The 19,124-nt window shown below is 44.5% G+C and overlaps 1 protein-coding gene across 1 annotated transcript; it reads left to right on the forward strand.

Moving 5' to 3' along the window:
* The first annotated feature begins 641 nt into the window (after nucleotides 1-641).
* On the forward strand, nucleotides 642-17,038 carry LOC140361489 (uncharacterized). Its single transcript, XM_072447201.1, has 5 exons — nucleotides 642-785; nucleotides 15,807-15,982; nucleotides 16,126-16,221; nucleotides 16,489-16,656; nucleotides 16,859-17,038. Exons 1-5 carry the CDS (start codon nucleotides 779-781, stop codon nucleotides 17,036-17,038), a joined length of 627 nt encoding a protein of 208 aa, XP_072303302.1. The 5' UTR covers nucleotides 642-778.
* Nucleotides 17,039-19,124: the final 2,086 nt, after the last annotated feature.

Raw genomic sequence — 19,124 nt, forward strand, 5'->3', positions numbered from 1 at the left:
GTCCTTTAAAAATGATGATAATAATAATCATACTGCGTGGCGGAGGTGGGTTACCTCCGTAGCCACAGCTGCCCTGGGTCACTCACACATTCATAGCACTTTGGGTGAAATGTCTTAAATGTCTTAAGTGTCTTAAGTGTCTTAAGTGTCTTAAATGTCTTAAGTGTCTTAAGTGTCTTAAATGTCTTAAATGTCTTAAATGTCTTAAATGTCTTAAGTGTCTCAGCTGCAGAAGGATCTTGTCCAAAAGTGAATCCTGTTTCTGACCTTTGGATATAAAATGAACATTCTCATCTCATTTCACAGACTTTTGACATACAAAGACAAATGTATGACATACACTTTAATGATTAAAACGACAAATCAACTTTTCCCCTTTCAGTTCAAACTAAGGCTCTTTATAAAAGTTGTTGACATGTTTATTCACGCCATAAAATGAGCACAACTCCCAGTTTCCCCCCTTAATTTGCTTAATATTCTTCCTCGACTTCACTCATTCAATTAACACATTCCCTGCTCCCCGCGGCGCAGACAAAGCGAGTGCTCCGTCCTCCTCAGATAAAGGGTGCTGGTCGGCGCAGAGGCAGGAGGGAGGGGGGACTGTCTGGGCTGTGGGCGTCGAGCCTGTTGAATGGCGACGATGGCTGATGACTCAGGTGATGTGTCATACTCTGCTATAAAAGGGAACTTTTACATTTGTCCGCACCATAACAAACACACCACAACTTACTGTACACAGAGGAGCCGTGCAGAGGGAAGCCGGGACGGGACGCGCAAAATGAGAAGTAAGTTTGTCACGACTTCTTCTGAACAGGTCTGAATGTGTGTGAGAGAGAGAGGGAGAGGAGAGCGAGGGGAGGAGGGAGAGGGAGGTGCACGTGGGTCCGGCGCCTTAAGCTCCCAACATGGTTCTATGTGTTAATGAGCTAATGGGCTAATGGGCTAATGGGCTGATGGGCGCTACTGCAGCTCAATTACTCATCTGGGAGAGTGTTTAGTGTCAATTAAGTTTTTCAGACTGTAATTAGATTTTAAAAACGAGACTAGACTTATGAGCTAAAGTGACCAGACTTATGAGCTAAAGTGACCAGACTTATGAGCTAAAGTGACCAGACTTATGAGCTAAAGTGACCAGACTTATGAGCTAAAGTGACCAGACTTATGGGCTAAAGTGACCAGACTTATGAGCTAAAGTGACCAGACTTATGAGCTAAAGTGACCAGACTTATGGGCTAAAGTGACCAGACTTATGAGCTAAAGTGACCAGACTTATGGGCTAAAGTGACCAGACTTATGAGCTAAAGTGACCGGACTTATGGGCTAAAGTGACCGGACTTATGGGCTAAAGTGACCGGACTTATGGGCTAAAGTGACCAGACTTATGAGCTAAAGTGACCAGACTTATGAGCTAAAGTGACCAGACTTATGAGCTAAAGTGACCAGACTTATGAGCTAAAGTGACCAGACTTATGAGCTAAAGTGACCGGACTTATGGGCTAAAGTGACCAGACTTATGAGCTAAAGTGACCAGACTTATGAGCTAAAGTGACCAGACTTATGGGCTGAAGTGACCAGACTTATGGGCTGAAGTGACCAGACTTATGAGCTAAAGTGACCAGACCTATGGGCTGAAGTGACCAGACTTATGAGCTAAAGTGACCAGACTTATGAGCTAAAGTGACCAGACTTATGAGCTAAAGTGACCAGACTTATGAGCTAAAGTGACCGGACTTATGGGCTAAAGTGACCAGACTTATGAGCTAAAGTGACCAGACCTATGGGCTGAAGTGACCAGACTTATGAGCTAAAGTGACCAGACTTATGGGCTAAAGTGACCAGACTTATGAGCTAAAGTGACCGGACTTATGGGCTAAAGTGACCGGACTTATGGGCTAAAGTGACCGGACTTATGGGCTAAAGTGACCAGACTTATGAGCTAAAGTGACCAGACTTATGAGCTAAAGTGACCAGACTTATGAGCTAAAGTGACCAGACTTATGAGCTAAAGTGACCAGACTTATGAGCTAAAGTGACCGGACTTATGGGCTAAAGTGACCAGACTTATGAGCTAAAGTGACCAGACTTATGAGCTAAAGTGACCAGAATTATGGGCTGAAGTGACCAGACTTATGAGCTAAAGTGACCGGACTTATGGGCTAAAGTGACCGGACTTATGGGCTAAAGTGACCGGACTTATGGGCTAAAGTGACCAGACTTACAGGCTAAAATGACTTACAGGCTAAAATGACTCACGGGCTAAAATGACTTACGGGCTAAAATGACTTAAAGGCTAAAATGACTTACAAACAGAAAATAACTTATGAGCTAAAATAACTTCTGAGCGTAAATGACCAGACTTACAATCTAAAATGACTTACAGGATAAAATGACTTACGAACTAAAATGACTTACAAACTAAAATGACTTACAAACTAAAATGACTTACAAACTAAAATTACTTACAAACTAAAATGACTTACAAACTAAAATGACTTACAAACTAAAATGACTTACAGGCTAAAATGACTTACAGGCTGAAATGACTTACGAGCTAAAATGACTTACAAACTAAACTGACTTAAGGGCTAAAATGACTTAAGGGCTGAAATGACTTACGGGCTAAAATGACTTACAAACTAAAATGACTTACAGGCTAAAATGAAATATGTTCTTATAATACCTCGACGTGCTGGTTACTTTAAATGCTTATTTAAATGTATTTTTGTGTGAATAAAGTGGAATTCATGTTGTTTATGTGAGGTGGTCAGCAGCTCAGGAGGAACATGGACATGGGACGTTTTAGATACTTTAATTGGATGTTTATGATCATTTATGGCTCAATTAGTTTAGTGTCAATTAAGTTTTTCACCTGCTTGTTTCCGTGGTCTTTATAGTGTGTTTGATAATGTGTTTTATGTGTAAGTTCATGCTATTTATGTCATGTTTTATGGTCATTTGTTCAGGACGAGCCGACATGGCCGACATTTAGTGTCAATTAATTATTTGATCCAACATTAGTGGGAGAATTAGACTTAGAAGCTAAATCGTTGTAAACATATTGGTGTCATAAAGGTTCAAAGTAAGTTTCTGTTGTTTATGTAAGATGATGAAGTCATGGAGTGTTTGAACAGGAGAAAGCCCAAAGCTCTGTGGGACATTTCACCATGTGAGGCTTTATTAGTCATTTACCCTGGGATTTATTTACTACTAACTTCACACATGTAACGTTTATTTAAGCTTCTGTCGTCATTAAACCGTTTAGAGGAGCAGACAGGATAAAGGACACAAGTCAGAAGTCATTTAGATGTTTAAACAAGATGATGTTGTTGTTGCTGTCTTATGGTCTTATGCTGTCTTATGTTTTAATGTGACTTTATTCAGCTTATGTGCAAACTGCTACATAAATCATCATAGTTCATTTGTTACAAGAGAACATATTTAAAGATCTGGTTAAATTAGTCCCTCACAATATTTAACAGTATTTTTGGAAATGGATTAATCATTATTTAACAAGAATTATGAAATATTGAGCCACCATTTCTCTGTAATTTCTCTGTAAGTTTATTCATTCATTACGTTTAGTACTTGTTTTACTCACTTGTGTACTGTCACTACTTATGAGTACAATAGTCGACGTTGCTTGAATCATCTTCTAAATCCCACGTGTTGGAAATAACGAGCGAAATTCCTCTCATTAAGTTTGATAAATCACATTTGTGTGCGGAGGTTGTCCCATGTCACAATAGGGGCTCCGTGAGCGTCATACGGCCTCTGCAGGTGGTCCCGGCGCGATGAGGAGACAATATTCGGGGCCCCCGGGACTTCAGCTGCGCGCGTCCCGATTGGCTGATGCCCCCGTGACATCACAGACGGCGGGGAGAGGGCACAAGGTGGCGGTTGTGGGCCCAGATTGGATCCAGATACGGCGTTTTGGCCCGTTTCCACGCGGCAAACATTTAGTGGGGAAGTTTTGAAACACCTTCTACGTAATAAAAGAGTAAACAGATCTGACTTCTGGAGCAGGAGATGCAGCTTCAGTGAGAGTGTGTCACAGGGAGAACGTGCAGCTGGGCCAGCAGATGGGACGGGGCACTACAAAGGGACTGTCCCACTTCGTGTCCCATTTCATGTCCCATTTCTCTTCATTACCACGTCTGTTTAGCAAAAGTACTTTACTTTTATATACTACTACTACTACTACTACTACTGTGCAGCGCTGAGTATGAGCTTCACTCGACTGGAAAGTATGTATAGCACTGCGACCACCACTAGCCATAACTACTACTACTACTATTACTACTACTACTACGACTACTACAACTACAACTACGACTAATACTATTACTACTACTACTACTACTACTACTACTACTAATACTACTAATACGACTACGACTAATACTATTACTACTACTACTATGACTACTACTACTACTACTACGACTACTACTACTACTGCTACTAATATTACTACTACTACTATTGCTAATACTACTTCGGTGGAAAAGCGCTGTATAAATCGACTACTATTATTGCAGCTACTGCTACTTTATTAGTACTATTACAACTACATCACTAATACTACTACAATTATTACTGCAGCTACTGCTACTAGTACTAATGCTACTGCTAATTCTACTACTACTTCTACTACTACTACCACTGCTTTAACTATGACATTACTACTGCTTTTGCAACAATGTCTGACTAAATTGTCCCAGCCAAATAAATAGATAAATAATCTAAAATACTGCTTATATTGCAACTATTGCTTGTGCTACTTCTACTACTACTGCTACTACTACTACTACTACTACTACTACTACTACTTGTATACACGAACATGATTTGCAGATTCAGGTTGGAGGTGACCCAATCGAGCAGGACAGACAATGACATCACTCTTCGACATCACCCTCTTACTGTAATCGCTCCTCGGCTCTCTCGGCTCTCTCGCCTCTGTCCGCTCGGCCCGGGACGTTTAGGGAGCAGGGGAAATGTGATCCCAGCGTGAGTCAGCGCTCTGAGTGATCTCCACAACAAAAGATCGATGGGTCCCTGAACGCGTCTCCGTCTAAATCCCACGTGATGTAATCTGCAGCCGCCTTTGTGAGATGAGGTCACAACAAGTAACCGGCGCATGACACAGTGTTTGTATTTGAAGTGTACTTTTACTACGGCCCCTTTGTAGCTACCACCACGCCGACATCTACAGCCAAACATCTGAGCACGACCTGTAACTAAGGACAACAAGCTATTCATCACCACAAACACTGATGCCATCTAAATCCTCCAAATTAAGTTTAGAACTAAAGAGTCATTACTTATTAAAACCCCCTGGTTGTTGGTGTGAGTGCTTAACGCTGTGCCATCTGCTTGTTTCCATGGCGATGATATTGCTTTGCCTGAAATGTCCCACCGTATGGCATTAAACGCATCAATCTAGCATTAACTCAATAAACAACACGTGTTTTAATGGCTCAAAAATACTTTAATAATAACAATTGAGAAACAGCGACATTCTGACTGTGAGCGAGGGCGCCTCTCCACAGATCCTGCTCATCAAGTGTCAGATCAGTAACGCCATACTGTGGAACATTTCAGACGGACAGAGAAATACCACCTCCATGGAGACAAGTAGAAGCACTTTTACTCACTATAATAATCCTTCTTTAAACCATCGCAGAACAACTTCCCTCTGTGACCTTTTTCCACAGAGAATGATACGATACATATTCCGCGAGTTCCAGTTTTCTCTGAAGTGTTTACCAGCACCGGCCGTGTCATGTGACCTTCGCTGCACCAGGAGCGCGTTCAAAGGGAGGTAGAGGGGGCCCCGTGGGACATATCGATCCCCCTGGACTCTGCCGTACACAGAGAAGCTTTGTCCAGGAGCCAATGGAAACCAGGAAGTCTTTATGTTGACAGTGTTTCCCCCTCGGCCCTGGGCCCCGTGTCAATCACATACATTTAAATGACTTGCCCCGGTTACATATTTACCTGTCGTCCTGCTGCGTCCTGGGCCAGCGGCTGCGTCCCGGGCCAGTGGCTGCGTCCCGTGCCAGTGGCTGCGTGCCAGTGGCTGCGTCCCGTGCCAGTGGCTGCGTGCCAGTGGCTGCGTCCCGTGCCAGTGGCTGCGTCCCGGGCCAGTGGCTGCGTCCCGGGCCAGTGGCTGCGTCCCGTGCCAGTGGCTGCGTCCTGGGCCAGTGGCTCCATGGATGGTGTGTTTTGCTAAATCCTCCACACAGAGCTCAAGGTGAAGCAACTCAAACAACTACAGTTATTTACAATAGTCTCATGTTTGCGTACAGGAAGTAACACAGATACTATTCTAAAATATATACATTCATACGAGAGTGAACTCCATCCATCCGTTTTCTACCGCTTGTTCCCTTTCGGGGTCGCAGGTGACTGGAGCCTATCCCAGTGACTTCGGGCCTTAGGCCTTAGGTTCATTCACTTGGGCCAATTTAGAGTCACCAATTCAACCTAACACATGCATGTCTTTGGACAGAGGGAGGAGCCGGAAACCCGGAGAGAACTCACGGTAACACGGGGAGAACATGCAGACTCCACCCAGAGAGATCATGTCATGTTGGTCTGGTCGAGGAATCGAACCCATGATCTCCTTCTTGGGAGGCAAGAGCACTAACCGCCTTTGCCACCTTTGCACCCAGTGAACTCATCAGTAATGCATATTTTTTTATCCTGGTGATTTTTGTCCTCTCCACATTTTCAACCTCTTTTGATGTTTAGAAATCCAGATCTCGTTTGAGATCAGTTTTGGTTTAGTCCTGATTCCAAATCGTTTTTTGAGCTGTTAAAGTTCATTGATGTAGATTGTGCCTCCTGTGTAAATAACTGGTCATGATAACGTGACGATGGATCAGAGCGGCTCCTGAGTTAAAGGATAATCCACTGCACACATTACAAGGCAAAAAATACAATGTCAACAATATTCAAAATGATATAACATGTCATATCAATTTGAGTCATGGTGAGTGCTACATTATTGTACATACGTTTCTTGCATTCAGCAAACTGTTGCAATTGGACTTTAACTCAAGACACTTTAGTCACGTTGGTAAATGTGAAATCCACTCCCCGAACATGCGCCGCAGTAACATTCATTTTTATCCACGTACCAGCTGCTTTTACCACGAAGTACAGAGTCAAGTCCTGAGCCTTGATCTTAAATACATGATGTCACCATGACTATGACGGGGTTCAACGTTTTGCCGGTCTTTTGTTGACCTTTTGTCATGTGATCTGTGGTCCGGTCAGCCCTTGGGTCAGCGCGCGGAGGTGTCTGCTGAGGTTAGGGCCCTGGGCAGTCTGGCCTCCACTCCCAGCCCTCAATAAGTACTTGGACATGGATCAAAGCACAACTGATGTACAATTACTGCACTTTCCAACAAGCCAAAACATGAACAACTTTGAATCTTTCCAACGTTGTTTCGCAGGAGAAGGAGAAGCTGCTGACCGCCGAGCTGAAATACATGATTATAATGTGACCTACTCTTGTTTGCACACATACAGTCGGTGGAGCTAAACATAGGCTTGTACAGACGTATGTGCAGAAATAGGGCAGATGTTTGTTGGTTTTGGCCCCGGTGCGGACGAGGCTCCAGGGTCCAGGGTTGTTCCAGCGGCAGTGGAAGAAGTGACATATGTGAGGGTCAGAGGAGGGACCCAAACCTGTCCGTCACTCACGCCGCTCGACACCTCCAATGGGCTCACACCAGAGGAGGATGTGCGGGAAACACACTGCACACTTCAGGACGTTACAGCTCCCAATGCAAGCGAGATGAAGCAGTTTGTGACAGTGGTTACTATGACGACCCGACTGTAGAACTCAGGGGTTTCAGTCGGCCTGATGGTGAATGGAGACGTTCGGATGCTAATTACGACATGTAGCGTTCATGCAAAAGTCTTCTGACGCTGGACACGTTTGTCAGACGTTTATCACGAACACCTTGAACACCAGGAACACCACGAACACCAGGAACACCACAACACCAGGAAGAACACAACACCAGGAAGAACACAACACCAGGAACAAGACAACACCAGGAACAAGACAACACCAGGAACAACACAAACACCTTGAACACCTTGAACACCACGAACACCACGAACACCACGAACACCACAACACCAGGAAGAACACAACACCAGGAAGAACACAACACCAGGAACAACACAAACACCTTGAACACCACAAACACCACGAACACCACAACACCAGGAAGAACACAACACCAGGAACAACACAAACACCTTGAACACCACGAACACCACGAACACCATGAACACCACGAACACCAGGAACACCACAACACCAGGAAGAACACAACACCAGGAACAAGACAACACCAGGAACAAGACAACACCAGGAACAACACAAACACCTTGAACACCTTGAACACCACGAACACCACAACACCAGGAAGAACACAACACCAGGAAGAACACAACACCAGGAACAACACAAACACCTTGAACACCACGAACACCACAACACCAGGAAGAACACAACACCAGGAACAACACAAACACCTTGAACACCACGAACACCACGAACACCATGAACACCACGAACACCAGGAACACCACAACACCAGGAAGAACACAACACCAGGAACAAGACAACACCAGGAAGAACACAACACCAGGAACAACACAACACCAGGAAGAACACAACACCAGGAACAAGACAACACCAGGAAGAACACAACACCAGGAACAAGACAACACCAGGAACAACACAACACCAGGAACACCACAAACATCTCGAACACCAGGAACACCAGGAACACCAGGAACAACACAACACCAGGAACACCAGGAACACCAAGAACAACACAACACCAGGAACACCAGGAAGAACACAACACCAGGAACAACACAACACCAGGAACACCAGGAAGAACACAACACCAGGAACACCACAACACAAGGAACACCAGGAAGAACACAACACCAGGAAGAACACAACACCAGGAAGAACACAACACCAGGAACAACACAACACCAGGAAGAACACAACACCAGGAACAACACAACACCAGGAACACCACAAACACCTCGAACACCACAAACACCAGGAACACCACCAACACCACAAACACCACAAACACCACAAACACCACCAACACCACAAACACCACCAACACCACCAACACCAGGAACACCACCAACACCATGAACACCACAAACACCACAAACACCACCAACACCACCAACACCACCAACACCACCAACACCACAAACACCACAACACCACAACACCACAAACATCACAAACACCAGGAACACCAGGAACACCACCAACACCACAAACACCACAACACCACAAACACCAGGAACACCACAACACCACAACACCACAACACCACAACACCACAAACACCAGGAACACCACAACACCACAAACACCACAAACACCAGGAACACCAGGAACACCACCAACACCACAAACACCACAACACCACAACACCACAACACCACAAAAACCACAAACACCACAAACACCACAACACCACAAACACCAGGAACACCACAACACCACAAACACCAGGAACACCACAAACACCAGGAACACCACAAACATCAGGAACACCACAAACACCAGGAACACCACAAACACCACAAACACCAGGAACACCACCAACACCAGGAACACCACAAACACCACAACACCACAACATCACAAACACCACAAACACCACCAACACCAGGAACACCACAAACACCACAACACCACAACATCACAAACACCACAAACACCACGAACACCACGAACACCACAAACACCAGGAACACCACAAACACCAGGAACACCACAAACACCAGGAACACCACAAACACCACAAACACCAGGAACACCACCAACACCAGGAACACCACAAACACCACAACACCATAACATCACAAACACCACAACATCACAAACACCACAAACACCACACACCACAAACACCACAAACACCAGGAACACCAGGAACACCACCAACACCACCGCGACTCAACATTAGTGTTGGTGTTAATGCGCTGATTGATTGACTGGAATAAAAAGACTTGTGCAATGGTCAGAAAGAACACATTTTAAAGTGCCCATGTAACCTTTCTGAAGGAGTCCACTACCTCCTTGTCTCCTTGGAGATGAATTAGTTGTTCGGCGTTAAACTTGCCTCTTGCATTCGTTTAATCACTGTTTTTATTTCTGAAGAGAAAATACCCAAGTGAGACCTACAACGTGGCCTTGTGCTGTCTCCAGCGTCTCCGTGAAGACATATGTGTTTAATGCCATTCTGTGGAACATCTCCATGGAGACGAGCAGGTGGCAGGCCCTCCTCCCGGTTCCACGGTGCATTTTTAAAGGCGTACGGAGCTAAATGAGTGTAAATAGGCCGTCCCTTTCCCCCGCACAGGCTTCAGGTGTCACTGGAGCATGTTTCACAGTGTGCAGTGCCTCCTGAATGTGTACATTAAAGCCGGGATGGAGTCTCCTCTTGATTTATGGCCGTCTTGTGCCTGCTGTGGAAAACAAACAGTCTCAGTTTTTGGCCAGGTTCAGAGGAAGTTTGTCGAGCGAATGACGTGGAATGTGCACAGTGCCTCCTTCTCATGCCTTCAAGGTTCAACACAAGTTCTCCCTGGGTAAACAACCAAAAAAATACTTAAAATACGAGAAGAAAAAAAAGGCCTCTTGGAAACTCCTGCGCTCCTCACTCAACAAAAATGCATCCAGAGTTTCCGATGGGCCCCGAGTCGGCGAGCTCCATCAGACTCGAACCGATTTACTCTCGCGTTTCAGCACTTTGGGCACTTGAGCGGCGCCATGTGCTGCCAGAGCGGACTGCGCAGCGGCACGGAGGATGTTTTCCTCTCTGACACCTTCCTGCTCGTGTCTTCTGCTCATTTTCCAGCCTCGTTAATTATTCTTTTGACCTCATGTAAACCGGGACAGAACCCGCTGAGCTCGGGGGAAGACTCGCAGTTTGAGAAAGTCCTTAAACGATCGTGAATGTGATTGTAGTAAACATGTAACGGCGATATTGATGCTGTAACTACCTTTTTCCTCCCGAGCCTGTGTAAGAGATCAGCTTTGTACGGATAAGTCTTATTTTAGTATAATTTAGGGCAGAGTCAACCGTCCTGTGGCTCATTTACAATTGAAACTAAGGCGCTCAGTCTGGAACCAATGACAACCGAGTAAGACGGACTTTGAGTTCATGGTTTATTCATAGATTTAAAATACAGTCTGTCCAAAGCGCTGTGCAAACGGGAATAAAAAGTCAATGATCAAAGTAAAAGAATTGCACAACTATAACTACGAGAGCAGGAGATACGTGTCAGTCGGCTCGTGATGACGCAAACGAGATGCTAAAATGCTAATAACGTGCTAACTTCTTGACGTTCCCGTGCATCGATCATGATCTGTTTTGATGGTACTTTCGAGACTCAAAGCCTCCAGCGTTAGAGGCAGTCGGACCGCCGAGACTGAGGGGGGGGGGCCTTCTTCCACGGTCTGGGTCCGGCGCCCCGCTCATGGCCCGGCGCCCGCACACGGCCCGTCCCATAAGGTGTGTGTGGAACAGGCCGTGGTCTGTGCGTCGGGGCCCGCTGCAGCTTCATTAAAGCAGGTGAGGTGTAGCTCTGACACCCAGATGTGACTCTCACCTGCTCCGACCACAGCTGTCTGCAGACTACACTGTGGCATTCATGGGGGCCCGCGCGGAGCTCACGGCCCCCGCGCAGACAGTCGGAACACGCTTACGCACAATGGAGTTTTGACGCGGCGTGTTGGCCCCTCACGTCACGCTCCGTGTGTCGAAACAGCTCTGTGGAGTTTTTAATGCAGCTTTAGTGGAGATTCGAGCGTCGACTCGGGGCGGTTGGGGTTCGGGTGGAGTGAATACTTGTGGTTTGGAGTGCAGACTTTGGATGTGAAATGGCAATGATTTATAAAAGTCTTGTTATGTCTTGTTGTGGAAGACATTTGAATTCGTTTTTAATAAGACAAGACTAAAAGTTGAGGAAAATAAATGTAAATGTTTGGGCATATTGCCCCTGTAAATGTCCCGTGCTATTTTTATTTGTGATTAATTGTCGGTCAAAGTATTGTTTAATCACTCTTGTCCCACCACTTTACATTTATTCTAATCAAGCTTTATTATCTAGTGTAGATGCGTTTGAAACATTGTGGTCAAAACTGGAATTGAAGCATTTACAGAGTCAGAAAAAGGTTTATTGAGAGTGAACAAAACTCAAAATACATGATTTACATTTACATTCAGAACATGACACATAATTTCAATGCAAAAGTCGTACATTGATTTAGAATCAAACCTAAAACAGGAGCATCTGTTTCCCTGGTGCAGCTCACACAAGATCACCAGCATTATTAATAACTCTCGTGATACAGATGAGGTAATGGTCTGTCTAACGAAGTTCCCCAGCGCTTGGTAACGAGCTGGGTCGTCCGTGCATCAGACGTTTCCTCATGCTTGACCCCTGACCTCAGGAGGGGCCTCGCTGAACGGAGCCGCCGTGGACGAGCGTCCCGCGGCGTCTGCGCGATGACGTCAGAGCATTCAGACTGAACTTGACTCACAGCGGCTGCTCCCGAGGCATGCTGGGAAGGGGGGAAAAAATAAAACCCCGGGGGCTGCATTCCGCGCATTCCTCCGGTCTGTCTCTGAGCGCGTCTTTGTGGCCCCGGGACACGCTCCCTTACATCAATGATGGTTTTACTCGTATCGCAGCGCCGCCGAGTGAGTGTGAATGTTGACAATGGACATCTTTATCCAGCGAAGACGCACGAGACAAGACCAAACACGGTCCGATCAGATCAGAGAGGATTAAATAGACGCCTTCTCCGATGACTATGAGGCAATGCATTTTGAAGACACTTATTCATCTTCGCATTATGTCTCGTCATGTTTGTGTTACTTTATTTCCTCCTTCGTGCCAGGAGCAAAATGCTGACGGAAGCAGATTTCATTCTTTTGAGCGAGACCTTTTCTCTGGCTGGAAAGTTGTGTGCAAACATTTAGAATTAAGGACACTTTGCACGACCTACGGCGCCTTTTACATCCAAGCTTTTCCTCACAAACCTCATCCCTCTGTTCAAAGTCCCTGTGCGCCCTGCATAGTGTGATAAATGATATTCTTGTGTTATTGTCCCGTCCCGCTCAGATGTCCCGTACAATAGAAGCTCCACAACTGCGAGGTGTGCGTGTGATGCAACAGGTTTGTGCTGAACCAGACAGAAAATCGAGCCTTCGTTAATTACAGCGTGTGTTGTGTGGATGAAGTACAAATGTATCCTGAAGCTACTGCAGTACTCGTACCACTGAGTACGTGTGTGTGTGTTCTGCATGAGGAAGAACCACCTGGAAACTCCTGTGAATTACCCCGTGAGTGCTCATAAAGGCCCAGATCAGATTCCCTTTAACACGCCTTTGATTTGCTCCTGCACTTCCTCGGGGAATGCACTAAAATCACTGCGGCCCATTCATAAAAAGGTCCGTGCCCACGTCAGCCGGGGCAACAAAGGACAAGCATTGTTTCTGAGAATATCTGTTGTAGCGACGCATTGTTGGGATTTGGGAACGAGACCAAGGTCTAGGTCCAGGTCTAGGTCTAGGTCTAGGTTTAGGTTTAGGTCTAGGTCCAGGTCCAAGTCCAGGTCCAGGGCCAGGGCCAGGGCCAGGGCCAGGGCCAGGGCCAGGGCCAGGTCCAGGTCCAGGGCCAGGTCTAAGTCCAGGATACAGGCTGCATTTTAGTTACCGTCACAAGGAAACTGTTCACAAATGAATTTCCTTGCACGTGTTGAACTCTGGGGTTTTACAATTTTGGAAAAATATCTGGAATTGCCATTTTCTTGACAAAATGATGAGTTGCATTTGCAGAATAAGTTTTAATTGTTCTTTTCAGAGGTCACATGTTACACCTAAAATACAGAGGTCACATGTTAAAGCTAAAATGCAGAGTTCACATGTTAAAGCTAAAATACAGAGTTCACATGTTAAAGCTAAAATACAGAGTTCACATGTTAAAGCTAAAATACAGAGTTCACATGTTAAAGCTAAAATACAGAGTTCACATGTTAAAGCTAAAATACAGAGTTCACATGTTAAAGCTAAAATACAGAGTTCACATGTTAAAGCTAAAATACAGAGTTCACATGTTAAAGCTAAAATACAGGTTGAGCAGGTTTTGACACAGTTTTTCCACGACACAAACAGGATATTGAGTTATTTTGACGGCCGTTTTGACTCAGATTGTGGTAAATCCCTTTTGTTTCCTGCTCCAGAAAAGCTGCACATTGCACTTTAAAGTATCTCGATTACCGCAGTTGTCGACTTGTGTTTCTCTGAAGCGGGAGGATCGCTGTCGGGGCGACTTCCTTTCCATCAGAGTCAAGAGTGCGTGACCTTTGACCTGTTTCCTCACCACAGATCATAAACAGTCAAATCATCTTAACCTGTGCATTTCATCAGCACAACTGACAACTAATGAGCACTTGTCATATCCTGATAGGGCCGTGTTTCTCAAACTGTGGTGCGCAGCTCATTGTGGCAGTCCTAACATTTGGGTTGTTTATGGTCTATTTGATCCACTTTTTGGTCCTTTATTGGTTAATTTCATGATTTAAACTAGTCTAATCTAGTCCAATTTTAGACCTCTGCTTCATCCCCAATTACATCCTTGTTAAGCATTAATTATAAGTTATATCATCTTATCATCTGAATGTGAATGCATCCAATTGCTCACACGATAAAGTAGGAATGTGTAAATAACGTCCTGATTAATGACTTGAAATGTTCGTTTTTTTCATAAACAGCATAAGAAACTGTATCTTATCTTGTCTCACGCTGATGTTTTGGATGTAGAACAGATGAGTTCATGTGGGAGTGTTTCCTCTGCATCATGAAATCACATACCACAAGCCTCAGCGTCAGCACAGAGATGGCCCTGCTCTGACCCCGCTCTGACCCCGCTCTGACCCCGCTCTGACCCTGTTCTGACCCCGCTCTGACCCTGTTCTGACCCTGACCCTGCTCTGACCCTGACCTGACCCTGCTCTGACCCTGACCTGACCCTGCTCTGACCCTGTTCTGACCCTGATCTGACCCTGTTCTGACCCTGACCCTGCTCTGACCCTGACCTGACCCTGCTCTGGCCCTGCTCTGATCCTGTTCTGACCCTGATCTGACCCTGCTCTGACCCTGCTCTGACCCTGTTCTAACCCTGTTCTGACCCTGTTCTGACCCTGCTCTGACCCTGCTCTGACCCTATCTGAGCCCAACATCTATTTAGTGGCACAAGCAACAGGATAATAATTGTTACTCTTTCTATTTCTAGTTTTAATTGTGTAACTATGGCACATGTCTGCACGTGTTTCCTTTACAGACTAAAAACAATAGATTGAATTACCTATTTTACAGAAAACTGCTTATAATTATTACAATTTGTGACGCCAAAGATCACTTTTTCCCCATCAAGGCAAATACTGCGTTTGTGGGCATTAAAAACATACATTGACCTGTATAAAAGAATTGCCCGTCTTGAGTTTAGAGTGTGGATGGTTTTTGTATCTTCCAAAAAGTTACTTTCAATTGATTTTGCTCATATTTGACATCATTCTTTTTTCAGTCGGGCTCTGATGAATATGTCACTTTGAGGTGTTTGGGGCGTGTGAATGTTTTGAGAGGATTAGCGGCCTCTAGTGGAGAGTTTGGAAAGAAAACACTGTCACTCATGTTTGACCATGGTTTATCTCCTTGTGTTTGCAGTATTCCCAGACTCCATATCCTGCCTTGTCCTGCTGCTGTTGTCGGATTTGATTGGCCTGTCCTTGTCTCGCCCCGCCCACAGCCACGCCCACAGCCCCGCCCTCTGCACCCTGTTCATCTCCATGGTCCAGCACGTCGACAAGCTCATCAACCTCTCCCGAAAACTGCACGATCTGGTGAGAAGAACCACTTTGTTCATTCATGTTACGAATGTAGAAGTGCATAATGAATAATGAAGAGCATTTTCCAGTCATCACCAGTAAAACCATTTATCATGAATTATAATCCATGTTGACTTAAACATTTGCTCTGTCCACAGTCAGATGTGGAGCTGACACTCGTCTCGGGTGCAAATCACAGACTGGACAGTCTTCTGGAGATACATCACACAGCAGCAGCCTTCAGCTCCATGAAGGTACCTCCATAAGTGACAGATATGAAATATATTACAAACACAACACCAGATATGTTAAAGGAGCACTATGTCACTTTTCTACCTCCTCCAAAGACACACATATGGCTTTGCTTGATCTGGTCTTCAGTATGAATGCATTAAGTATTAGTTTAATGCCATTCTGTGAAATAAGCAGGTAAAAGCAGTGACATAGAAAAGTTCCAGAGTGCCGCTTTAATCACCCGTAAACATGAACACCCTGTGACCCGTGTGTGCTCTGCTCCACAGATAAACGAGACTCTGTCGCAGCTCCACAACTTCTCAGAGTCGTACAGATTTCACATGGACTGGTTAAACACGGCCAGAGAAAATGTCAGTCTTCCGTCTCAGCCAACAGAGGGCGCCAGCAGACACCTGCAGCAGCTCACGCACCTGCTCGACTCCAGCCTGAAGCAGGTGAGGGACACGGGGACGTTTGAGCACTTGCAGGACTGAACATATTTATCAAAAATGCATGAATCAATCTAAATAAATACAGTTGTGTGTGAGATGATGACGAGGAAACAGCTCAATAAAGTGGATTCGACATCATTATTGCCTTGAAACAACTGCAAAAAAACACACGTTTCTCATGTGTTTTGTGTCTGTTTGTCCTCAGCTGCAGGAGGAGGTTCCCCAGGCGACGCTCCCGTCGCTCCCGTCGCTCCCGCTCGTCTCCTCGGCCTTTGACGCGCTGGAGTTTTCAGTGGAGATCTCAGGGAAGCTCCGGATCTTCAGTTTGTGGATGAAGAGGTCGATACGGTTTATACAGAAACGCTCTGGCTGCCCCAGACGCTGAGCACGTGTGCGGCTGCTGCAGGAGTCTGTTACTGTGAGGAGGCGCTGGAGCGAGGAGGCGCTGGGGCGAGGAGCTGTGAGGAGGTGCTGGAGGGAGGAGGCGCTGGGGCGGGGAGCTGTCAGCAGGTGCTGGAGGGAGGAGGCGCTGGGGCGAGGAGCTGTGAGGAGGTGCTGGAGGGAGGAGGCGCTGGGGCGAGGAGCTGTGAGGAGGTGCTGGAGGGAGGAGGCGCTGGGGCGAGGAGCTGTGAGGAGATGCTGGAGGGAGGAGGCGCTGGGGCGAGAGGCGTGAGCACAGCTGAATGTCCACTTTCTAAAGCCTTCATGAGCCCGAACAAGGACATGATGACCTTATTTAGATATATTATTATTGGAACTTTTGACATTTAACTATTCAGTCTCATCAGGAAATATGGAACCTTTCCCACAGTAAGAACGTAGACTTTGAAGTGAATCTCCATGGAGACAAGCAGATGATGCCACCAGGCTAAGATACAGGTCAGATCTGTGGAGAGGCACAAGGTGTTTTGGAGGAAAAACAAAAACAAAACACACCTATAATTGAATGAATATCAAAAAGAATAGAATAGTTTGACATGTGTAATGCCAGACTGTGGAGCATTTCAGAGCGAGCACGTACATCCTCATGTTTAAAGGTTAAAGATGACGTAAAGGTGATGTATTGTGTTAAATGGGGTCATAAATGGGGTCATCATGTGGCGGGCCGGACGATGCACTGCTTTGGGCCAGTTCACTCTGTTTACACTACGGTGCCAACAGGAATATTTTTGTACTGTTTCTTTAGGATGTTATTTATGACTCGCATCAGTGTTTAGTTTGAGGTGCAGGCATCTCACGTTTTGTATATCAGTCAAATAATATGCAATATTTAATAATAATAATAATATTAATAATATTGTAGCATTGTTGTAATGCTTAAGGTTTATTTATGTTTTTATAAAGTCTGTTTTTTTACATGTTTCACATGAAGGTAAATACATTTTATAAGAAAACAACATCAAGTCCCAGTGTTTTTATTTCAAGCAACACGACTGTTATAAAGAGGACAAAGTACCACAATTACATAACTGTAATTACCACTTTATAACAACTGTAACCACCACTTTGACTGTAATTACCACTTTATAATGACTGTAATTACCTCATTATAATGACTGTAATTACCACTTTATAATAACTGTAACTACCACTTTATAATGACTGTAATTACCACTTTATAACAACTGTAACCACCACTTTGACTGTAATTACCACTTTATAATGACTGTAATTACCACTTTATAATGACTGTAATTACCACTTTATAACAACTGTAACCACCACTTTGACTGTAATTACCACTTTATAATGACTGTAATTACCACTTTATAATGACTGTAATTACCACTTTATAACAACTGTAACCACCACTTTGACTGTAATTACCACTTTATAATGACTGTAATTACCACATTATAATGACTGTAATTACCACTTTATAACAACTGTAACCACCACTTTGACTGTAATTACCACTTTATAATAACTGTAACTACCACTTTATAATGACTGTAATTACCACTTTATAACAACTGTAACCACCACTTTATGACTGTAATCACCACTTTATAATGACTGTAATTACCACTTTATAATGACTGTAAGTACCACTTTATAATAACTGTAACTACCACTTTATAATGACTGTAATTACCACTTTATAATAACTGTAATTACCACTTTATAATGACTGTAATTACCACTTTATAATGACTGTAAGTACCACTTTATAATAACTGTAACTACCACTTTATAATGACTGTAATTACCACTTTATAATAACTGTAATTATCACTTTATAATGACTGTAATTACCACTTTATAATGACTGTAATTACCACTTTATAATGACTGTAAGTACCACTTTATAATAACTAACTACCACTTTATAATGACTGTAATTACCACTTTATAATGACTGTAATTACCTCTTTATAATGACTGTAAGTACCACTTTATAATAACTAACTACCACTTTATAATGACTGTAATTACCACTTTATAATAACTGTAATTACCACTTTATAATG

This window comes from Eucyclogobius newberryi, unplaced genomic scaffold, assembly GCF_026437365.1.
Source record: "Eucyclogobius newberryi isolate DKJ021-1_F unplaced genomic scaffold, fEucNew1.0.hap1 SCAF_16, whole genome shotgun sequence".
NCBI classification, from domain to species: domain Eukaryota; kingdom Metazoa; phylum Chordata; class Actinopteri; order Gobiiformes; family Gobiidae; genus Eucyclogobius; species Eucyclogobius newberryi.